Source organism: Telopea speciosissima, chromosome 1 (assembly GCF_018873765.1).
Source record: "Telopea speciosissima isolate NSW1024214 ecotype Mountain lineage chromosome 1, Tspe_v1, whole genome shotgun sequence".
Classification (NCBI taxonomy): Eukaryota; Viridiplantae; Streptophyta; class Magnoliopsida; order Proteales; family Proteaceae; genus Telopea; species Telopea speciosissima.
Window position 1 is genome coordinate 33,218,796 of NC_057916.1, and position 21,208 is coordinate 33,240,003.

Consider the following 21,208-nt stretch of genomic DNA (forward strand, 5'->3'; position numbering starts at 1 on the left):
CATATCTAACCATAGGGATCCTATATGGATTATATAATTCCTCGTATCACCATTGGTGTCTGAAAGATTCTCCCACACTAGCATCATGGGGAAGTCCTCTCCAGGCAGTAATAGTTAAAAAATCTTATGCATAAAGGATGTGAAAAGGTTTTCCTATTTATTTCATAATTGTGTAGGACTATTTTTTTAAGAACACAATCAATGAGTTTCGTTCTATCAATCACTTGCCAATCATTTCACACTAAATGTAGGTTTGATTTCTTAAAAAGATTATGTTGGAGTTTCTAAATTTAAAATTATTAAAATTTATGATTTACTAACACAAAGAAAAAAGGATTTTAAACCATTTAGACATATCTTACATTATGGTTTAACCCAAATCTGAACCAACCTTTCATGTTGAATTGTTCACCAAAAAATGAGACAGTTCATGTGGTTCGCTAGGTTGTCAAGTCTCTTGGGTTCAATAAGAGGACCAAACTGAGATCATGACCATCAATAGTTAGACCAGTTTGATCATTTGGTCTGAAATAGATTTGGTATAATATTGAAAGGATCAAGTTTCCCTTCATCCACTCCTTCACCACAGCTATTGGTAGAGTCGAATTATATTAAGGAGGGTAATTTTGATTTCATAAATAGAGGTAGGAGTGTGATGATGACACAAGGCTTCAATTAAGGGATCACATCATTGGTAGAAAAAGAACTCCTTAGGATTTTATATTTACATTATTAGAATGGTCCAAAATAGAAAGAGAATGACCATAGGTTGGGCCTGGCCGGATGCCTAACACCTTCCCAGTCCATACTTTGAACCTACCCAGAGCCTGAGCAAACTTTACCTTAACCATTACTGAATCAAACTTACCTTACCTTATCCATTGTTGAGTCAAACTTACCTTACATATTGTTGAGTCAAACTTATCCTCCCTCCTAAGAGAGGGAGACATTTTTTGGTCCTAGACATCTATCTAGGTGGCGACTCCTTAGACAGAAAAGAGAGTACCCTACTCCCTTTCTATCTTGAGATAACTTGATCCAGACGACAATGCCCAAACAGCTGTCAAAGGAAACCTAAGAGTGAGGATGGAGATATTTCATAACGTGTTGGTGTCTACAATAGGTTGATTACCCATAATGAAGATAGGTCAATAAAACTCTATACAAGCCAAAAAGGATAAAAGCTGGTTCAGCACAGTAAATATAATTTAAATCAAGAAAGAGAGAAGAATGATTATTCTGTATATACTCCAACAACCTAAGGAATCTAGGTTGCTCGTTAGTGTGATTGAACCAAATAGTCCAAAAGGTTCAATCCGGTCCTTACATAGTTGCATTTACCAAAGTCTGAACCACCCTTTTTCTGCCCCTAATTCTCTCGTAACTTTCGTAAGAAGAAAAGTCAAAATTTCTTTTGATTAACCAAATTATATCATTAACACAATAACCAATTATAAAAACTATATGAATCAACCAAGTTAATGCCCTTAAAATATAGACTTGTTTTTCTTTTGGTGTTGGTTAACAGAACCATTTTTCAAAACAAATTTTCATCGTCTAACTAGATTATGATCCACAATTAAAAAAGAAAACCCATAAAAGAGAGCAGAGCTATTCTTATCTTTTGTTTTGAATGGAAGTGTTGAACCCTACTTTAATATGTTATATAGAATCATATTAATACTACTAATTATATTCTTAAACATATTCCTTATATACTCTATTACAATTTAATATACCACTAATCTTGGCATCTATCATAGTTAAGGAGGTGTCATTCATTTTGGTTCACTAGCATGGCGTCATTAGATGTTAAAGTGAATCCATCCATTATTGAGAGAATATTAGATTTTTGTATCCTTTTTATAGGGATCAAGATGTCATATCATTATAAATTTAAGACATGGTGACAACTCTTTTTTGTGATAGCAACAAGGTGTAACCCCAACAATAAGACTAAAGTAGGACCATTGTTGTGAAGGTTACTCTAAAGCATCAAAGATTATGAAAGTTGTTTAAGCAAAGATTATTAATTAAATATTTTTTTAAGGGAAAAAGAACTCTGTCCAGGAGTGTGGCCTATCTCTCTCCTCCCAATATGAAAAGACATTTGCCCCCTTGTTTTGAGGAGGAGTTTCATATTGGGAGGAGAGAGCTAGACTTATGATAGGCCACACTCTCGGACAGAAAACTACTTTCCTTTTTTAAAAGATTAATAAACATTAACAAACACTGACTGATTAAATGGTATCTTATTTACTTTAACCACATTACCTTAGGTGTATTAGTATTAGGACTCCCTTTGAGATGCGGGACTAAACGACATTATTATGAGGCTTCCAGTGTTAATTAACCTTCCCTAAGATTAATTATGGACATTGGCTTTAGGGTCATAGCATACCCATAAAGGGAAATTTTGTAAGCAATAGCAATCTCAAAGCTTGCCTCCAGTTATGTGTTAGAGGGTTGTCTGCAAATCTTTGCATTAGTAACAAAGCCACAGTATGAGAACAAGGGGAAAAATAAAAGAAGAAAATGATGCCAAAATTGTAGTTTTCTTCAAGAGTGATGCTGCCAACGTGTATAATTGTGATTCATATTGAAACTCTCCAGAATAGAGAATATATATAGAACGTATAGCCCTAGTAAACATGACTCTTTAAGTTGTATATTTACAATAGGAAACTAAAAGATAGTTCATATCACAAGTGAGAGTTTCTAGGAATAGAGATAGAGTTGTCGTAGGAGTCTTGAGAGAGTAGAGCTCGTTTCACGCTTGAGATCACAATCAATATACCTCCTCAAGCTCAAGGTAGCCGAACTTGGAGCTTATCACACATGAATTGAAAACGAGTCGTGGGCAAAGCCTTTGTCATGATATCAACAATTTGATTGGCAGTGGAGATAAACTGAACAGTCAACCGACGCAAGGCAACCCGTTCGCGAACAAAATTATAGTCAATCTCTACATGCTTCGTGCAAAAATGAAATATGTGATTTACAGATAAGTAAGTGGACAGAGAAGAAGTGGAGGTGGATGGAACACCTATGGCCACCTGTAAGTACCGTGATCCTCGGGACGAGGGTTCCTCAGCCTTATGGCGACAAAGATTGGTTTCGATGAATAATGGCAGATCGTTCTGACATATCATCATGGGGATTGGGATCATGCTTCATAAAGAAATGGAGTCACCACCTAGGATTAGGGCCTAGGACCCAATGGGTGTAGCCCCATCCGGGATTAGCGGAAAAGGCTACGTGATTTCATATGGTCTGATCAGAGATTCAGGGTAAGTAGTCAGGTTACGAGAATGGAAAGGTATTAGGCACCCACCTCGCCCAGATAAACTAGTCTTTCTACTAGATGCTTGTTTTTGAATATTCTCCCTTAATAATACATCCTATATCAATATGCAAGGCTGGATTATAATGTACTAAACATGAAAAAGAAAAAAAAAATTCATTTACTATGTACACTAAAGCAAGTTACTTCAATGGTCTACATTATGCCAAAAATAATAAAAAGGAAAGAGACAGATACCTGTCAAGAAATACAAGAAATAAATGAAACTGTACCAAATACGAAATATACGATGTCCCACGGCTCAGGTGGAGACAGACGATCGGCTTACCTCTCTCTTATTGGACAAAGTAAGGATTATATGAGATGGGTTTAGTTACTCAGACTTCGGACAGAGCAACGGTTGTATAAGGGATTCTCGTTATCTGTATACAAACAGAATAACGACTATAAAAAAGAGATTATTGTTATTCGTATGTTGATGGAATAATGGCTAGGAGAGGTGGTTTTTTGTTATCCGTATGTGGACGGAGTAACGGGTTAACCTGGGGTTGATAGGGATCGCTCGTTAAGCGGGGTAATTGACGGATCTACCCATCGCTATCGCCAATGCGATTCCCTACACTAGAAAGGGACAAAAAAATGGGAAAAAGGAGTTAAGAATGCTCTAAAACGGAGCTGGGGAGGGTCTCCTTCCCTCTTTCTTGCTTGATTTTGGGGGAGGGGGACCCTCCTATTTATAGGGAGGGGACCCAGGAATCACGGTGCCATAGGGTCCTCCATGGCGCCATGGGTGATGTCATCCTGGTGATACTGCAGGCTCCTATGACAATGTGAAATTTTGCCACTTTGCCGTGGTAGCTTACCACAGCGTCGTGGATGGCTTTCCACGGCGCCGTGCCCAGGGTATGACATCACCTAGTGACTTTGGGCTAAAAATGGGTTTCTTGGCTCTTTTTGGGTCTGTTTGGACCTATTAGGCTTCTTTCTTTGGGCCTATTAGGCTAGTGGGACCGCCGTGGTTGGGGAAGGTGAGCAGTACCTCCTTCAGCGATTGGTAAAAGGGTCTTATAAGTCATTTTTAGGGATGTCAGAATGATTTGGCTCAAATGTAGGGGCAGGAGTCCTTCTTGAAAGAGATACCGATATCTGTTCGTGTCCTGTTGTCCTCATCACCGAGGGGGTGACAAAATTCAGTGTCTACACCACCACTACCAAGGACTTGGATCCAAGAGGTGTCCTCATGGAAAACCCCACTCTTTATCGTTCCATTGTTGGGGTCTTACAATATATAACCATTATTAGGCCCGATGTCACCTTTGCAGTGAACCGGGTATGTCAACATATGCACTCCCCCATTGATGCTCTGATACCATGTCAATGTGTATAATTGTGATTCATATTGAAATTATCCGAAATAGAGAGTATATATAGAACGTACAACCCTAGTGAACATGACTCTCTAATTAGTGTATTTATAATAGGAAACTAAAAGATAGTTCATATCACATGTGAGAGCTTCTAGGAATAGAGATAGAGTTGTCGTAGGAGTCTTGAAAGAGTAGAGCTTGTTTCACGCTTGAGATCATAGTCCATAAATTCTAAGGCCTAAGGAGACTGCCCCTTGGAATTAATGTGTCCTCAAAGGACCTCCCTTGTTTTGGCATTCAAGCAACCTTGAGGTAACCTAGGGTTTCTTTTGGTTCATAGGTCCTTTAAAGACCACATAAGATTGTCTCCTTAACATTTCTGTTTCATCAACAAATTACAGCTTTCTCCCCAGTATTTGGGATGGTAAGTAGGATAATTTGGTTTTCTTCACCATTAGTGAAAGACGGTGATTTGATGCTATGATTATATTTGGGAAGGGTGAATAGCATCATTAACTCCTACCTCTGTTGTTGATCTCCAAAATACTTTTCTCTAGCTCAATGAGAGAGTCAAGTATGTGGATGAAAAGATTCTCTCTTCACCATGGATTAATAGAAATTGGGTCCTAAGTAACTTCTCTAGAGCTAACCCAAAACAGCCTTAAAATTAATGCTTCTAAGACCATTCAGGGAAGTTTCCTTCACCCACAATGAAGGATTCACCTACAAATCTAAGGTTGTCATTACTTATCATTACTTCCCCTCCTACATGTTGAAGGTCTGAAATGCCCTTCATTGTTGAAATGCCCTTCATTGTTCTATGACATCCATCCAAACACAATGATGACCATTGGTGAGTGAAGGAATTCCTCCTTCACTATAGCTTAAGGAAAACTCGTTCCCTAAATTCAAGCAAACGATATGCATATAGATGACGAGCAGACATAGAAAACTCCTGGTGTACCTCCCAAGTGCAGCACAATTTGTTGCTCTGCCTCTTATTTCTTAAGGTCCAGTTGCTCACTGGGTTGATAAGTAAGGGTGTCAAATTGAAACCGGAACTGAAATCAAAACTGGAGTGAATAAATTTGGTTTCAATTCGGTTATGGAATGTAGTATCAAATTCAGTTATGTTCTTGTTCTAGCATAAGAACCGTCGGTTCAAACCAAAACCAACTGAATTGGGATACTAATATATTATAGTATATATTAGTAATATTAGTATTAGGTTTATAATACTACTACATTATAATATAATATAATTTATTATATATATAAAAATATATATTGTACATTAATATTTTATAGGGAAAATATCATCCCCCTCCCCTCTAAGTATCCATAATATCAACCCAATCCCCAAGTTTTGAATAATGAAAATGCCCTCCCCTACTTTCCTAAGAGTCTATCAACCTACCTTAACCGTTAAAAAAACCCCATTAAATGATGACATGGCATGTATAAAATTTCTAAAACTCCAAAATACCCTTAATATGTTTATTAAAAAAAACCCTTAAAATTTTATTCCCTTTTTGTCCTCCCATACTTTCTCTTTTGCGTCGTCTTCTTCCTCTGTGCTGCTTTTTCTTCTCTTTCTTCCACCAGCACCACCATCTCATCGCCACCACTGCCGCCTCCGATCCTCTTCCACCGCCACCACCACCACGGGGCAAAAGTGGGAAGTTGATATAAGAATTCGAAAAACCTAACCCTAGTTCGTATGTATAACAGACAACCTGCTCCCCCTTTCCTTCCTCATTCATTCCTTTAAAAAGCCCTAAAACCCTGTGGCGTCTCTTACGAACACAAATCTTCTGTGTGTGTGTGTGCTTATGTGTGAGGAAGAAAGTGATGCACCGATGCGGATTATCTTCTAACATCTTTTTTATGAATCGATCCAATATATGTTTCCCTCAAAATTTTCCTTTACTTTCTCTATTCTTGTTTATAGGTAATGTTCTGTTTTCAGTAATGTTGATACGCTGGCGATGAGGCGCTGAAGTTGTGGAGCAGAGTGAAGCGGTTGTCGGCGGTGACAGAGAAGAAGGAATTGGTTATGTCGTGGTTGGGATATGATGAGAAATTGGTTAAGGGTATTGGTCGATAGAGCTGGAGAAGATGGAAGAAAGGATAATAAACCGGGATGGGAAGAGAAAGTGGGAGAAGTGATTTCAGTAGAAAAAAAGAAGAAGAAGTAGAATGGGATGTGATAACGGCTGGAAAATAGAAGAATATGGAAAATGGGAGAGGGTTCGGTGGGGTTTAGGTGGGATTTTTTAGAATAACAGAAAGACAAAATAGAAAAATGAAGGAGAAAGTGGGTCGGTGGAATCAAAATGGGTTTCAAGAAATAAGAAACAGAGATGGGTTGCAGAGGTTTCAGGTTCGACTAGATGGAAATGGGGAATAGAAAGAAGGAATGAAGAAGAAAAATGGACTGGATGGAAATGGGTTTCAGTGGGGTTTCTGTTTTCGCCTCGTCTTTTTTATGAATCGATTCAATACATCTTTCCCTCAAATTTTCCTTACGCTCCCACCTGCTCCATTTGGGCTCTACATTTTCTTCTTCAATCCCCATGGTATAAAAGTTAAAAACTTCGAATTGATGCGATTCGTTTATCAACCCTTAGAATTTGATCCAGAATCGGAATCTGGATCCGTCAGCGTGATTCCAATATGATCACGGTCGGTGAGAAATTGGCCGGAACATGCCTTAACACTAGTTTCAGCATAAGGATCGGTCGAGTTGCTGGCGGAAGAAGAGGAAGAAGAAGAAGCAGTAGAGGAAGAAGAGGAAATGGGAGAAGTCGATGCAAAAGGAAACGTAGGGGAGGGCAAAAAAGGAATACAATAATATTAAGGGTATTTTGGGGTTTTAGATATTTTGTACATGCCACATCATCACTTAATGACATTTTTTAACGGTTAGGATAAGGTTGATAGAATCTTGGGATAGTAGGGGAGGGCGTTAACATTATTCAAAACTTGGGAATTGGGTTGATATTATGGATACTTAGAGGGGAGGGAGATGATGTTTTCCCTATTTTATAATATTATAATATATGAATTGAGTATAGGCACCGGAACCAAATAAGAGCTGAAACCAAATTGAACCGAGCAGTTTCGGTTTTATTATCGATTTTCAGAATCGATTCGGTTCTTGATTTGATTCCATTCACACCAACACTCTCTAGAACCGAACCGAATACACATAACAGAAACGATTTACACTCTTACTGGCAAGCTTGAAGCTAATCCAGTCTAATTAATGTTTTTTCCTCCTTGGGCCATAGTTATAGCAGACTGAGCCAGTCTGTAAAATAGTCATAACATTGGGCCGGAAACCTCTTCCTTGTGGCTTGAGCCTTGGGTGGGCCTGGTCTCCTCATCCTTTGGAAGATCAATGAAAGGACATTATAAACTCTGTGATTGTTTTTGGGCCTTCACTGTGACCTTGGCTATATTGTGTCAAGTAGTCAGGTATGGAATCCACCTGCGTGGAGTCCGATTCAATCGGAAACGGCCTGAACTTTAGAAATCAAGTACAAATCGATCAGAAATTTTCTTTCTAGTCGTTTTTTCACATATATTGGATCGGATTGAACCAGTCCAATAAGAGGTTGACTCTTTAAAGTCCAAACCGAAACCAATAATTATTTAATTTCAAGGATGATGGTTAAATCTGGTCAGACCGGAACATCCGGTCTCATATGTGCCGTTGGACAAACCATGAAAAACCGTAGATAACTATACAAACCTCTTTTTTCTGCTTGTCTCGCACCAAAACCCTGCAACAATTTCCACTGGGAAGACGATCCAACGACGGCGAAATTTACTGCTTAATAGAAGGTCCACATCCGTGAGTATTCTTCCTCTCTTCCTTTGCGAATTCTCTGTCAATCTCCCGACAATGCTTCTAAATTCCTTTGGCATCTGCTCTCGAAACGGAAAGAATAGCTCCTTTATAAGCTGTTTAGATTGATCCCAGGATCTGATTTAGTATATGAACACTCCATAACAAGCTATTCTCTCGAGTTGTTTCCGATCATTTCTGAACATAGCCGTGATTAAGATTTTTTGTTCTGTCTATTTGCAATCTAGATATGACATTTAGAAATCTAAACTGTGTTTTTTGTTTTTCCTTTTTACTGCTAAATTATCACTTCATTTGCCTCCTGCTACTTGTAATACTGGATAAATGTTCTTCGTCATGGATTTTTGAGTTTTTAGTGTGTATATGCAGGAATCATAGATGACGGTTCTGGATTGTTTGTGGTTGGAACACTAATTTGTAGCGTTGAAAAAAAATCTGATAGCTGTCATCCCTTTCTTCCACTCATTTCTTCTTTGTTTTTCCTTTCGTTCATTCCCTTTGTTGTATTGGTTAACTGTAAATCAAAGATGGTAACCATCTAATCTAGAGTGAAGATAGGAACCTAATGACACTTGTTGCTCTCGATGGACTTGAGGACTAGCGGCTGTAATCCTATTCTCCATTGATAGAGAAGCAGATCCCATCTCATCATGGACGTAGGCAATCTTGTCGAACCACATAAATCTTTGCGTTGTCTGATTGTTTGTTTGCGATTTCCATTCGTTTCCTGCATCGTTATAGGTATTCGTTTCTATAGAAGGGACTCTAGAATATTACTTGTTCACACTGCCTTACAGATAGACATGTAAACGGATTCAGATAATTTCTTTCCATTTTTGCAAGATACGTGGATAAAAAAAACTTGGCTTACTCACCTCAAGTTGGAGAGTGGAGATCATACACTAACTTGCCAATGAGACTGTAAAGGTTAGGTTGTCCCAAAGCTTTGGTGAGAACATCTGCAACTTGGTGTTTGGAGGGGACGAAAGAAGTCTTGATATGGCTAGCAAGAATTTTGTCTTGGATAAGATGACAATCTATTTCGATGTGTTTTGTTCTCTCGTGGAAGATGGGATTTGATGCAATATGTAGAGCCGCCTGATTGTCACAATAGAGAACAGCGGTATGATGTGGCACGTGGAGATCAGATAGCAACTATTGGAGCCAAGTGATTTCACAAGCAGTAGATGCCATAACATGATATTTGGCTTCAACAGAGGACCGCGAGACTGCATGTTGTTTCTTGGACTTCCAAGATATAGGGCTTGTGCTAAGAAAAGTACAGTAACCTGTGATGGATCGTTGTGTAGTGGAACAAGCAGCCCAATCTGAACCAGAGTAGGTTGTTAAAACTAGTGGGCTAGTAGTACAGAAAAATATACCAGTACTGGGGCTGGATTTAATGTAGCGAACAACACGAAGAGCCACTTGCCAATGGGGTTCCCGTGGTGTGTTCATGAAGTGACTTAAGACATTTACATAATATGCTAGATCAGGTTGAGTGATGGTGAGGTATAGTAGGCATTCGACAAGGTGACGGTAAACAACAAGATCAGTAAAAAGTGTATCATTATCAGGTGTGAGCTTGAGATTGGGTTCCATGGGAAATTCACAATGACGACCACCAAGAAAACCAACATCAGTGAAAATGTCCAAAGCACACTTCTGTTGAGAGAGATGGATGCCATTTTTAGAGTTAGCTACCTCAATGCCTAGGGAATACTTCAATGGTCCTAGATCTTTAATTTGAAAATGGGAATGGAGGAAACACTTCAAGATGCTGATTGAAGTAGGATCATCACCAGTGATGATAATGTCGTCAACATAGACCAAAACACTTGTAAAAGATGACATGCCACATGAGGTGAATAAGGAGTGGTAAACCTTGGACTGTGAAAAACCAGCATCAAGGACAGTTAAGAACTTCGAAAACCAGTTATGAGATGTCTGTTTGAGGCCATTAAGGAACTTGTGAATGCGACAAACGTGATGCTCCCCCTGTTTGGCAAAACCAGGTGGGATCTTCATGTATACCTCTTTATCCAAGTCGCCATAAAGAAAGGTATTGTTGACATCCATTTGGTATAATGGCCAGTCGTGGATGGTGGCGACTGCTATGAGACAACAAATGGTAACAAGCTTAGCAATTGGAGCAAATATATCATTGTAGTCAATCCCCTCTGTTTGTGTGTAGCCCGTGGCCACAAGGCGAACGTTATAATGCTCAATGGAACCATCGGATTGGTGTTTGATGTTGTAGACCCATTTGCAGCCAATATGAACTTATCCCAGTGGTAAGGTAGTGAGAGTTAAGGTATGGTTCATCTCTAAAGCTGAACTTTCATCTGCCATTACTTCCTTCCATTTAGGATCTTTATTACCATAGTAAAGGAAGTGGGTTTCTAATCACTAGAAATGGAGATAAGAAAAGCAAGGTGGGAGGGGGTAAAACGATGATAAGAAAGAAATTCTAACAGGGGGTATGCCATACCTGAGGTTGGCGATACACTTGGCGGAGTAGTATGGACTGGGGTGCATGTGGCTGCAATAATAATCCTCCAACCTGGTGGGAGGTTGGTGTATCCAATTGGATTGTCGGGCTGGGGGGTCAGTGGGGGTTGGGGCAGTAGGTGGGGGGGGGGGGGGTTAGTGGGGGTTCATGTGGGGGGTTGGGGTTTGGTTCTAGGAGAGGCGGTGAAGAGATTGGGAAATGGTTGCATGAAGTGTGATCGGGTAAGGCCGTAATGGTATGTGAAAAAAATAGGAGGGTCATTGGGAGTAGATAGAGGTTGGTCCTTGTAGGGAAAAATTGTTTCATAGAAAATGACATCCCGATTGGAAAAATATTTTTGAGTGGTAAGGTCAAAAAGACAATATCCCTTTTGACCTTGAGGATAGCCTACAAAAATACACCGTGTTGCATTTGGACCAAATTTATTACAATGTAGATGATCATATGATGCATAACAAAGGCAACCAAAAACACAGAGATGATCATAGATGGGGCATTGGAGAACAGCCTGATAAAGAGTGAGACCATCAAGAAGTGGTGTGGGGAGACGGTTAATCAAGTAAGTTGCGGTTAGAAGGCAGTCTCCCCAGAAGAGGTGGGAAAGTGGGCTTGAAAACGAAGGGCACGTACCACATTGAGGAGGTGGTGATGTTTGCGTTCAGCCACACCATTCTGTTGCGGTGTGGCAACCATACTGTGGTGATGGGAAACGCCTTGGGTATGAAAAAAAGACTGCATTGGTCCCATGAAAAATTCCATACCATTGTCAGTGCGTATGGTTTTGATAGAACAATTGTATTGATTTTTCACATGGGCAAAAGAAATTGCCAAGGACACGAAAGTTGTCAGATTTAAAATGCATAAGGAAAGTCCAAGTACATTGTGAAAAATCATAAACAATAGTCAGAAAATAACGAGCACCAGTATTAGTGGAGGCATATGGTCCCCAAATGCCACAATGAATTAATTGAAAATTTTCAGTTTTAGAAATAGAACTAGATGGAAAAGGTAGACAATGTTGCTTGGCAAGGGGACATACATCACAGGGGTCGAAAGTAAGGGGGAAGAGAAAACAAGGGCGTTACGTAAAGCTTTTATTCGGTCGAAAGCAAGATGACCTAGTCGGTGATGCCATAACTCATAAGTAGTTGTCGTGGAGGCAAGAGAGAGGTGGAGAATCACTATGACGATAGTATAAGCCTCCACGTTCATGGCTTCGTCCAATCTCCTTCCCTGTCAACAACAACAAACTCAGCCTTATCCCAACTTAATGGGGTCGACTACATGGATCAAACAAACAAAGTAGGTAAAACTGAGGTCTAAACAAAAAAAGGGGATGAAGAGATGGGAAATGAAAAAATGGAAAATGACAAATGAAAGATTGAAAAAAAAAAGAAAAAGAAAAGATGAAAGTAAGAGGAAAGAGGCACAACCCAGCAAGTTAGGAGAATCTCAGCTAAATGGGGTCTGCTACATGGATCCTTTCTCTCCAATAGGCTCCATTTGAGGTCATACTTGGTACAAGACATAGACTATGCATGTCCTTCCTCACAACTTCTCCTATGGTCATTTTAAGCCTACCCCTAACTCTTTTAGCTCCTTCAATCGGAATCATATCACTCCTCCTTACTGGGGCATTCCTAGGTCTCTATCGAACATGACCATACCACCTCAAACGGCTCTCTCGGAACTTCTTGTTGATCGGGGCAACTCCCAAGTCAGCTCTAATACGTTGATTCCTTACTTTATCCTTCCTAGTTTTTCCGCACATCCATTTTAACATTTTTATCTCTACTACACAAAGCTTCTCAATATGACACTTCATAACTGCCCAACATTTTGCCCCACATGACACTTCTTAACTCCTTCCCTGTCAAGCGGTCCTAAATAAGACAATGAGATGGAAAAAATGTTATGTAAGCATTTAAATGGGTGGTGAGTTGATGTACTGAGATAAGATTGTGTTTAAACTTATGGACATGGAGAATATGTTTTAGTATGATGGTGGGATCCAGAATTCTGATTCGGTACACTACTGCCATCAGGAATGCCAATAGAGTTAGAGAGTGAGGATTGAACAGAATGTAATAAACGGGGCTGGTGGGTAACGTGATTAGTAGCCCATGTCTAGAATCCAAATGGAAGGAGAATTAACAGAAGAAATTAAGCATTGGGACGTACCTCAGGTTTGCAGTGAAATAAACATGTACCTCATTGAGCAGACGGAGGAGCTGCTGATATTGTTCACCAGTGAGAGGAGTTGTAGAGGCATTGGAGGATGCCAAAGAAGTGGTAGAAGCAGCAGTGGTTCCACCATTATGAGGTTGGAAACGTTGCGCAATCCGGTAATGAGAGGGATAACCGTTCAGCTTGTATCAAACATCACGAGTGTAACATTCATGTGACAGTAAGTGCATTGATCCTTGGACTTAGGCCGCTGGTCAGTGGAACGTGAACACATGGCCGCGTTAGCAAATCCAGATGGTAAGCGGAGATGACCATCTGAGGGAGATGCAAGGGCAGCTAGGAGGGCAGATCCTTTGGTGGTAGTGGATGATTGAAATAGACGTTGGGACTCATCCTGCAACACAATAGAGTAGGCACAACCGGATGAGGGTAGAGGATCCAAAACTAGAATCTGACTGCGGAAGGGGCATCATTCAACCCCATGAGGAACTACATCAGTTGGTGATTCTGATAGTGATTGGCAAAAGTATGATACCCGCTGCAGGTACAAGATGGTGGAGGATTGTATGTCGCAAGTTCGACCCAGCAACTTTTCAGAGCATTGTAATACTTGGTGATGGAGTCAGTATGCTGTTGTAAAGTGGCGATAATATGTTTAAGAGAAAAAATGCGAAGGCTGTTGGAGGGAGAGAATCAATTGTGAAGGTCCTTCTAGACAGTCACAACTAACAACCGAATCAGTGTAGAGAACAGAAGGGCCAAATCACGGTGGATGGAATTCAATAGCCATGAAAGTACTATGTTGTGACACATAGCCAAGCAGCATATTGTGGATCCGTGAGGGAGGGTTTGGGAATGGTCCCATCAATGAAACCCATCTTGTTCTTGACGGTGAAAGCCATGACCATGGTGTGACATCAAGTTGAGTAGTTATCACCAGTCAAGAGCAAGGTACTAAAACTCGGGTCTCGGTGCCAACTCGACTCTTGGAAAAACCGAGACGAGTCGAGATCTCGCCGAGTTGGTGCATTTTTTTTTTTTCAACTCGAAGCCTCAACTTTGGGTCAACCCGAGATCTCGCCGAGATATGTCGAGTTTTGTCCAATTAGGTAAGGTATTTAAGTGGTAGGTGGGTTAAAATAATGGGTCGAAGCCGAGATCCAACCGAGATCCAACCGAGATCCGAGATCTTGGCGAGATATTGCACTTTTGAGACTCGCAGGCAATCTCGTCTCGAGATTTTGAAAATCCGAGAAACTCGGCGAGATCTCGCCCTCGCCGAGATCTCGCAAGTTCTCGAACCTTGGTCAAGAGGTGACTGGCTAGGTTGGCTCTTGGATTATCAGAGGGGTGAAGAAAGAAGAGATTGACGATGCCATTAAGGGAGGTGATGGCGTCAGAGTTGGTAGGATTGGTCAAGGGGTCAGAAGTAACCGTGGTGAGTGAGGGGTTGGCGGTACAATTCATGTTGTAAGTGGAAGAATTGCAAAAAATGAGATAAAAATAATAGAAGTTGGAAGTGTGATGATAGTAGTTGAAAAGGGGATGACGATGTGATGATGTTGTGAGGTAATGATGGTTGTGAGTATAATATAGGATGAGAAAACTGAAGTGGCTGATATGTGAAGTAAAGAATAGGTGGAAAGATTTTGGAAGTGGGATGCTCAAGTGGTGCTGGTCGCGGCAGGGGGCAAAACAGCGAACAGGCAGTGGTGCTGGTCACTGCGGCTAGGGGGACGATAGGAGAAGGACTGGGTAGGGAGGGTAGCAGAGAAGGAAGGGGATCTCAACTTTGCTCTTTTTGTGACCGGAGTCGAATAATTATTTCATTGACTATGTATGTTTAAATACAGAAGTAATGGAGAAGAATTCTCCAATACAAGGTAACTAAGAAATGTACAGAAACGAATGAATCTAAACAAATATGGAAAGATTACAAATGGAGATTTGTACACGTGTGAAAATTTTGTCCAATAGAAATTACATAGATGTCCTCATGAATCTTTTTTTTTTTTGGTTTTATATTTAATTTCTTGTTTAATTACATAGACCTGCTAAGTCGCCTTATCATTAGTAGGCTTAAATATCCCATGGTTCTTGCAGATTCACCAAATAACTTTAACTACGATTTCTTCTTACTTTTCTTTCTTTGCTTGTTTTTTCTAGGTTTTCTGCTGTCTTCAAAGTGGTTTGTGCTTTCCATTTCTGGAATTGACTTATTTCAGTTTTCTTTCTCAGTAAAATGTCTTCTCTTGGAACTTCGAAAGGGATTCTCGAGATTGCAAAATTTGCTATCTATGTGTCAGTTCCTATTGCTCTTATGTTCACATTTGCCAACAACACTGAGAATCTCAAGAAAATAATGGGAAATGTAAGCTCTCTCTCTCATATTCATTAATATGTTTTGATTTTTATTGATAAACTGGAGTTTGTTTTTTCTCATCCACCCTTTGGGTGACACCAAAGACTACTTAGCTGAAGACTCTGATTTAGAGATTACGGATTTTCACACGTTATATACTTTAAATAGAACTTGGTTTACAATCATTATACATTAGTATACTTTTATGTACACATATGTGGGGAATAAATTCCTCAGATAGATACCGGTTTCAATTTTTTACATAATTGCATAGGACAGATATTTCTGGTACATTAGGTCCCGTTGGGTATGCTGCAATGGTGCAAACTTGTTAAATGTTAACTGTGATGTTTATGTGACAGAAATGTTTGTTATGAATGTGTACTCTCCAATTAGTATTTTGTAGGAGATAATTTCAAATTTTTGTGTTCTTTCGAGTTTAGGTTTTGTGTGTTGATTGTTTGGTTCGAACTTCTAACACCAAAGGGAGCAAACTTAATAGCCTCATTAGTTACTCTTGCATTGAATTGTGGTTATATAAGAAGTTCCCTGACACATTTAAAACACTGATACAAGATATCCAATGTAACAACTTGAGAATCCTGAAAGCCGGACACCTCTGTGCTTCTAATCCAGAAAATCTAGCAATTGGTTATGGTCATGTGGGTTTTGATTTTAGGAGAATGTACATATAATAATTGATCTACTTACAAGAATTATATGTTTGTAGTTTTTTTTTCTTTGATGAGATAAGGAAATATATTAACACTTCTGTTTCTGGGCCATGTTTCTACTCCAGAAATGAATTTTTGTATTTTTGTTACTGGGTCAAATTTTTGGGCAAAAAAAGGCGTTTGGTAATGCATAATAATTTCTATTTCTTGATCAGAAAAGAAACAGAAACGCGTTTCTTATACATAATCATTTTTGTTTCTAGAACTTCTATAAAATTTCAAAAATGCCATTAACAACAACAACCATAACCTTATCCCAACTAAATGGGGTTGGCTACATGGATCCGAAGAGGCCATGACAAAAATGGAAATAAGAGAAGTAGAAAAAAGTAAAAAGGAGTAAAAGGAAGTAAAAAAAAAAAAAAAAAAAAAATTATTAAAGGAAAAAGTCTAAGCAGTAGTCAAAGCAGCATCCCAGGAACATCCCCTTACAAGAGGTCAGGTACACGGGTCCTTGTCCTCCAAACAACTCTATTTGCGGTCATACTAGGATCGAGCCCTACCATATGCGTATCCTTTCTTACCACTTCTCCAATAGTCATTTTAGGTCTGCCCCTACCTCTTTTAGCTCCTTCAAGCTGAATCTGGTCACTCTTCTTTACTGGTGCATCCATGGGTCTCCATTGGACATGACCAAACCACCTCAAGCGGCTCTCACGGAGCTTGTCCTGGATACCCAAAAATCAGGTGGAGGTGGAGGTGGAGGTGGTGGCAGTGGAGGTAGTGGTGGTGCTGGCAGAGATGGTGATGGTGGTGAGGTGGAGGTGGTGGTGATGGTGGTGGTGGTGGAGGTGGAGGCGGTGGTGGTGATGGTGGCAGTTGAGGTGGTGGTGGCAATAGAGGAGGTGGTGATGGTGGCAGTGGCGGTGGCGAAGGTGGAGGTGGGGGAGGCGGTGGGGGTGGAGGTGGGGGAGGTAGAGGTGGTAGTAGTGGTGGAGGTGGTGGTGGCGGCGATGTTGGTGGTTGAAGTTGCATTGGTGGTGGTGTTATATTTTGAACATGAAATTCCTCCTTTGTCCATCAAATTAACCATTTGCTCGTTAAAGAACAATTCCCCCCTTATTTCTTCCTTTTATTTATGGGACACATGCTTCAAATTGGAGCTTCTTTTTTTCTATTTCTCAGCAACTTTTTTGTCCCGGTTCATTCCCAGGAACAGAAAAATGAACCGGTATTAACAAATGGATTTCTCTTATTTTTTTGTTCCCAAGAACAGAAAAACAGAGAAATAGAGAAACAGAAGTGTTATCACACAGGCCCCAATTGTTGCTATGTTCAAAGCAAGAGTTGATGATGGCTTCGGTTGCGTTGAGCAGATATTTCACCATCTATGTAAGATGTGATTAAACAAGATGGTTGAGACTGCTGAATTCCTGGCAATGTATTGTTTGTTGACATTGAAATAGGTGAATTGATTGTGCCATTAAGACTTAATGTGGATAGGATTTATAGATTATGTTCTAGGCTGCGTTTACCGCCTTTCTGAAGGTTTGATCCACGACTGAATGACTGATCTTTTTATCACATTTCAGTTTTCTTAAGGACTCCTTTCTTCCACCCTTAGAGCTTGAATTCTGGTAGAGGATATGCAGATTTCTCAGCTGACCTTCAATGTGAATATGCGAAAGAAGTCCAAGGGCACATCTTAGTTGTTACCAATACTTAGAGGTGTACAATTAGTCATAAAATTGTGATGTTCATTAGGGAACGCAGGGCCATCAGATATTGGGGGTTGTAAGAGGATGGGATGGTTCTGTTATAGGGGCTTTTTCAGGACTAATTGCGAAGGGGATTTAATTTGAGTAGAGCTGTTAGCACTAGAGATGGGGGTGGAGCTGCTGATCAGGAAGGGATAAAGTTATATTATTGTAGAGATACATTTGGCAATGTCATTTGATGGATATAGGAAGAGTCATCTTTGTTCGGACAGCCTGTTATGAGGTCTGTAGATGGATTTTTATGTGGATGTCCCCCGTAACTGATTCCTGATTGAAATTTGAAAGCTGTAGACCTGATAGGACTGGTCATCCACCAAGATATGTCAAAAACACTACATATCCTCACGTAAAAGACAAAAATTCTGGACGTACATTTTGAACTGATTGACTAGAGCATCTTGCAACAACTTTATTTTGGTAATCTCTCAACTCCACCTTACATACTAACCTATAAAATGACCCCCAAATAAAAATAACTAAGGAGATGGCCTCTGTTGAACCCATAACTGAAAACGGTTTGTAGGGAGAGTTATGTTACATCCCACTCCCTTCTGGCAGTTGGCCAATTTTACTGCAATGTATATTCTGTCTTCTTTTCTTTCCGTTTGAACTTAAGTCATTGTCTTTTAAATCTGAAACTGAATTCACTTTCCTATCACAGTTTTGTTTTTGATTGGGTTTCAGTTCTTTTTTGCTAGATTGGTATCAAGCTGCAATTGATGTTTCCTCTAGTTTAGATGACCAGATAGCTTTTCTTAGATGTTGATAGTTTTCTTGTTGCTTAGGCTTGACTGGATGATAAAATGTTTATTTTTCCTTTTTATTCCGGGGATCGTGGGGCCCTTCAAACAAAAAAAAATTGTGGCAAAGAGGAACTTCAGGTCCTTCTAAAAAAGACATTGTGGTAAAGAGGAGCTTCAGGTCCTTGTTTTCTAACCCGTTCAATTCCTGACATTGCTACGCATGGCCCTACTAGTGTTGCCACACTTGAACTTACAACTTATTAGATTTGCAGATCATGTTTCCTATTACTGATATTCATAATCTAAACCATAGTATCTTGGTTTTTGTTATCAGCGCTCTTATGTGGTGTATCCCCCTGAAGGTCCTCGACCTCCATCACCAGAAGAACTCAGGGAAATGGCTCGAGAGATAGCTCGCAAGAATAACATCCGCTAATGGGCTTCTATGATGTAATCAAGAACTATCCTACTCTCTTCTCTGTAACTATTCTCATGACCAAAATATATGTAGATGAAATAAATGTTTGTTTTTTTGGTACAAATGTTACACAAAAAATTAAAGGGCGATCCTAGAAAGGCCTGTCAGGCTAGGCTGCAATATCTCAGTTAGATGCACCAAGATCTTAGTTATTTAATTTTAAATTTGGATGAAGTATGAACCCTTAATCACAATTTCTTTGTTAATTGAAGTCAAGAGTGGTTATTCCAAATCATCCACATTTAAGAGAGAATTACAACTCCTAGTCATGATTTGAGTAACCTTCTGGTCAATCAGAAGTGATGAAATAGAGATTATTTTGCATCTCATTTGGCCATTGTTGCAGTGCAGATCTTAGAAGGGAAAGGGGAAGGGGAGGGGGTTGGCAATTTTCATGCGGCCAAAGAGTTTCCTTAGCAGGTACACCTAGTTTTGCCTTAGGGTTACTAGTGAAACCTGTTTACTTGACCATTTAGAGGGTAAGGGTAAGATTTTATACCATTCTTCTTCTTCCTCCGATGAAAGAGCACCTACTCAGCTATTCCCTCCTCCCTCCCCATTCCCCTGCATCCCACACTCCTCCCTGCAAACCAGCCCTGCATCACCACTTCCGCCACTGCCATCCACCCCCTCCCTCTCCCACTCTCACTCAATTTTCCTCCCTCAATTACAAAAATTTTCTGAGAAAGAATATGGTAAGAGATGTTAAGGCTGCGGCTACCTACCTTAATTTAGTTGAAACTCACCATTAATGGACTTGATTAAACTTTGATTTGGAGGGTTGTCTATAACAGCATTGCATCAAACTAAAAGTGACGGGTTTTTTTAGAGTTTTAACTTGGGAAGAAAAACCTTTAAAATTCCGTTTATAATGGAAGGTAAAGGTGGGTAAAGGGCTAGTCACCAGACAAGAGGTAGAGGGCTGGTGGAAATCGGGATCCTCTGCTGACGCCTGCCGGTGCAGCCGGCATACGGCCACACACAAGTAGGGTGTGGACCCCACTTGGGCAGTGGGTAGGGTGGTCATTTTGCCCCTGCTTATGTGAGGCCGCACGGGCAGACGGAAGCAGAGGATTCAAATCGGGCTTATGGTAGGAGGCTAAGTTTCTTCCAAAAGGCCGGGGATTGGGGAAGGGATGCAAAAAAGAGCCGTAGTGGCATTCTCGGGCCTAACATAATGTTCCTTCCACATATGTAAAGGGTGTGTTTTTTGGTAATTCAATTTGTATGATATCTTTGTTGGCGTGCCGGATTACGGGGAGGAGGGCGGAAAATTATCTCCTCCAAGTCTCTGCCCGGCCCAGTTCCCTAGCTCCTCTAATAGGGGAGTGGTGGACCCCAACTAGGTAGAGTGTTCGGGCAGGGGTAAGGTGGTCATTCCAGCCCCCCTTCCCCTTGTTAGAGGAACTGGGGAACTGGAGGAGATAAAGATCTAGGTGGGACGGGGTTGTAGCTTGAACTTAGAGATCCCCCCTTGTTCGATTTCCTCTTTAATTTTGATTATCATCTCCAACAAGCCCCGTATTATTATGTTGTCACGTTTCTCTCTCGAGTCTCGCATGTTGATCTCTCGCACTCTCGCACTCGCTCTGTTCTGATCTCAACCAGGATTCAACCTTTCGCTTAGGGTTCCGATTTCAGACAGTCATTCTCCACACACACACACACAGAGTTGAGTTCATCAACAACGATCACACTCACCAGCCTTCGATATGCACTCAGTTGATGCGAGCAAAGATGTTTGCTGAACAACTACTGATGAAGAAGCCAGTGGAGCAAATCTGGCACCTGCACAATAATTTCTTACCGGACTCATCATCATCCTTGCCGTTATAAAACTAACGTTAAGGACTAATTTGTCATAGGGTAAATTACACGTCACCCCTGGTTTTCAAACGAAACTCAAATCACCCTTTGGTTTTTGAAAAA

The 21,208-nt window shown here is 40.3% G+C and overlaps 2 protein-coding genes across 2 annotated transcripts; one reads left to right on the forward strand and one right to left on the reverse strand.

Annotated features, from left to right (window-relative positions):
* The first annotated feature begins 8,432 nt into the window (after positions 1–8,432).
* On the forward strand, positions 8,433–19,532 carry LOC122657512. Its single transcript, XM_043852233.1, has 3 exons — positions 8,433–8,530; positions 15,483–15,615; positions 19,136–19,532. Exons 2-3 carry the CDS (start codon positions 15,487–15,489, stop codon positions 19,235–19,237), a joined length of 231 nt encoding a protein of 76 aa, XP_043708168.1. The 5' UTR covers positions 8,433–8,530; positions 15,483–15,486; the 3' UTR covers positions 19,238–19,532.
* LOC122648622 (uncharacterized mitochondrial protein AtMg00810-like) lies at positions 9,701–10,624 on the reverse strand. Its single transcript, XM_043841836.1, has one exon. It carries the CDS (start codon positions 10,622–10,624, stop codon positions 9,701–9,703), a length of 924 nt encoding a protein of 307 aa, XP_043697771.1.
* Positions 19,533–21,208: the final 1,676 nt, after the last annotated feature.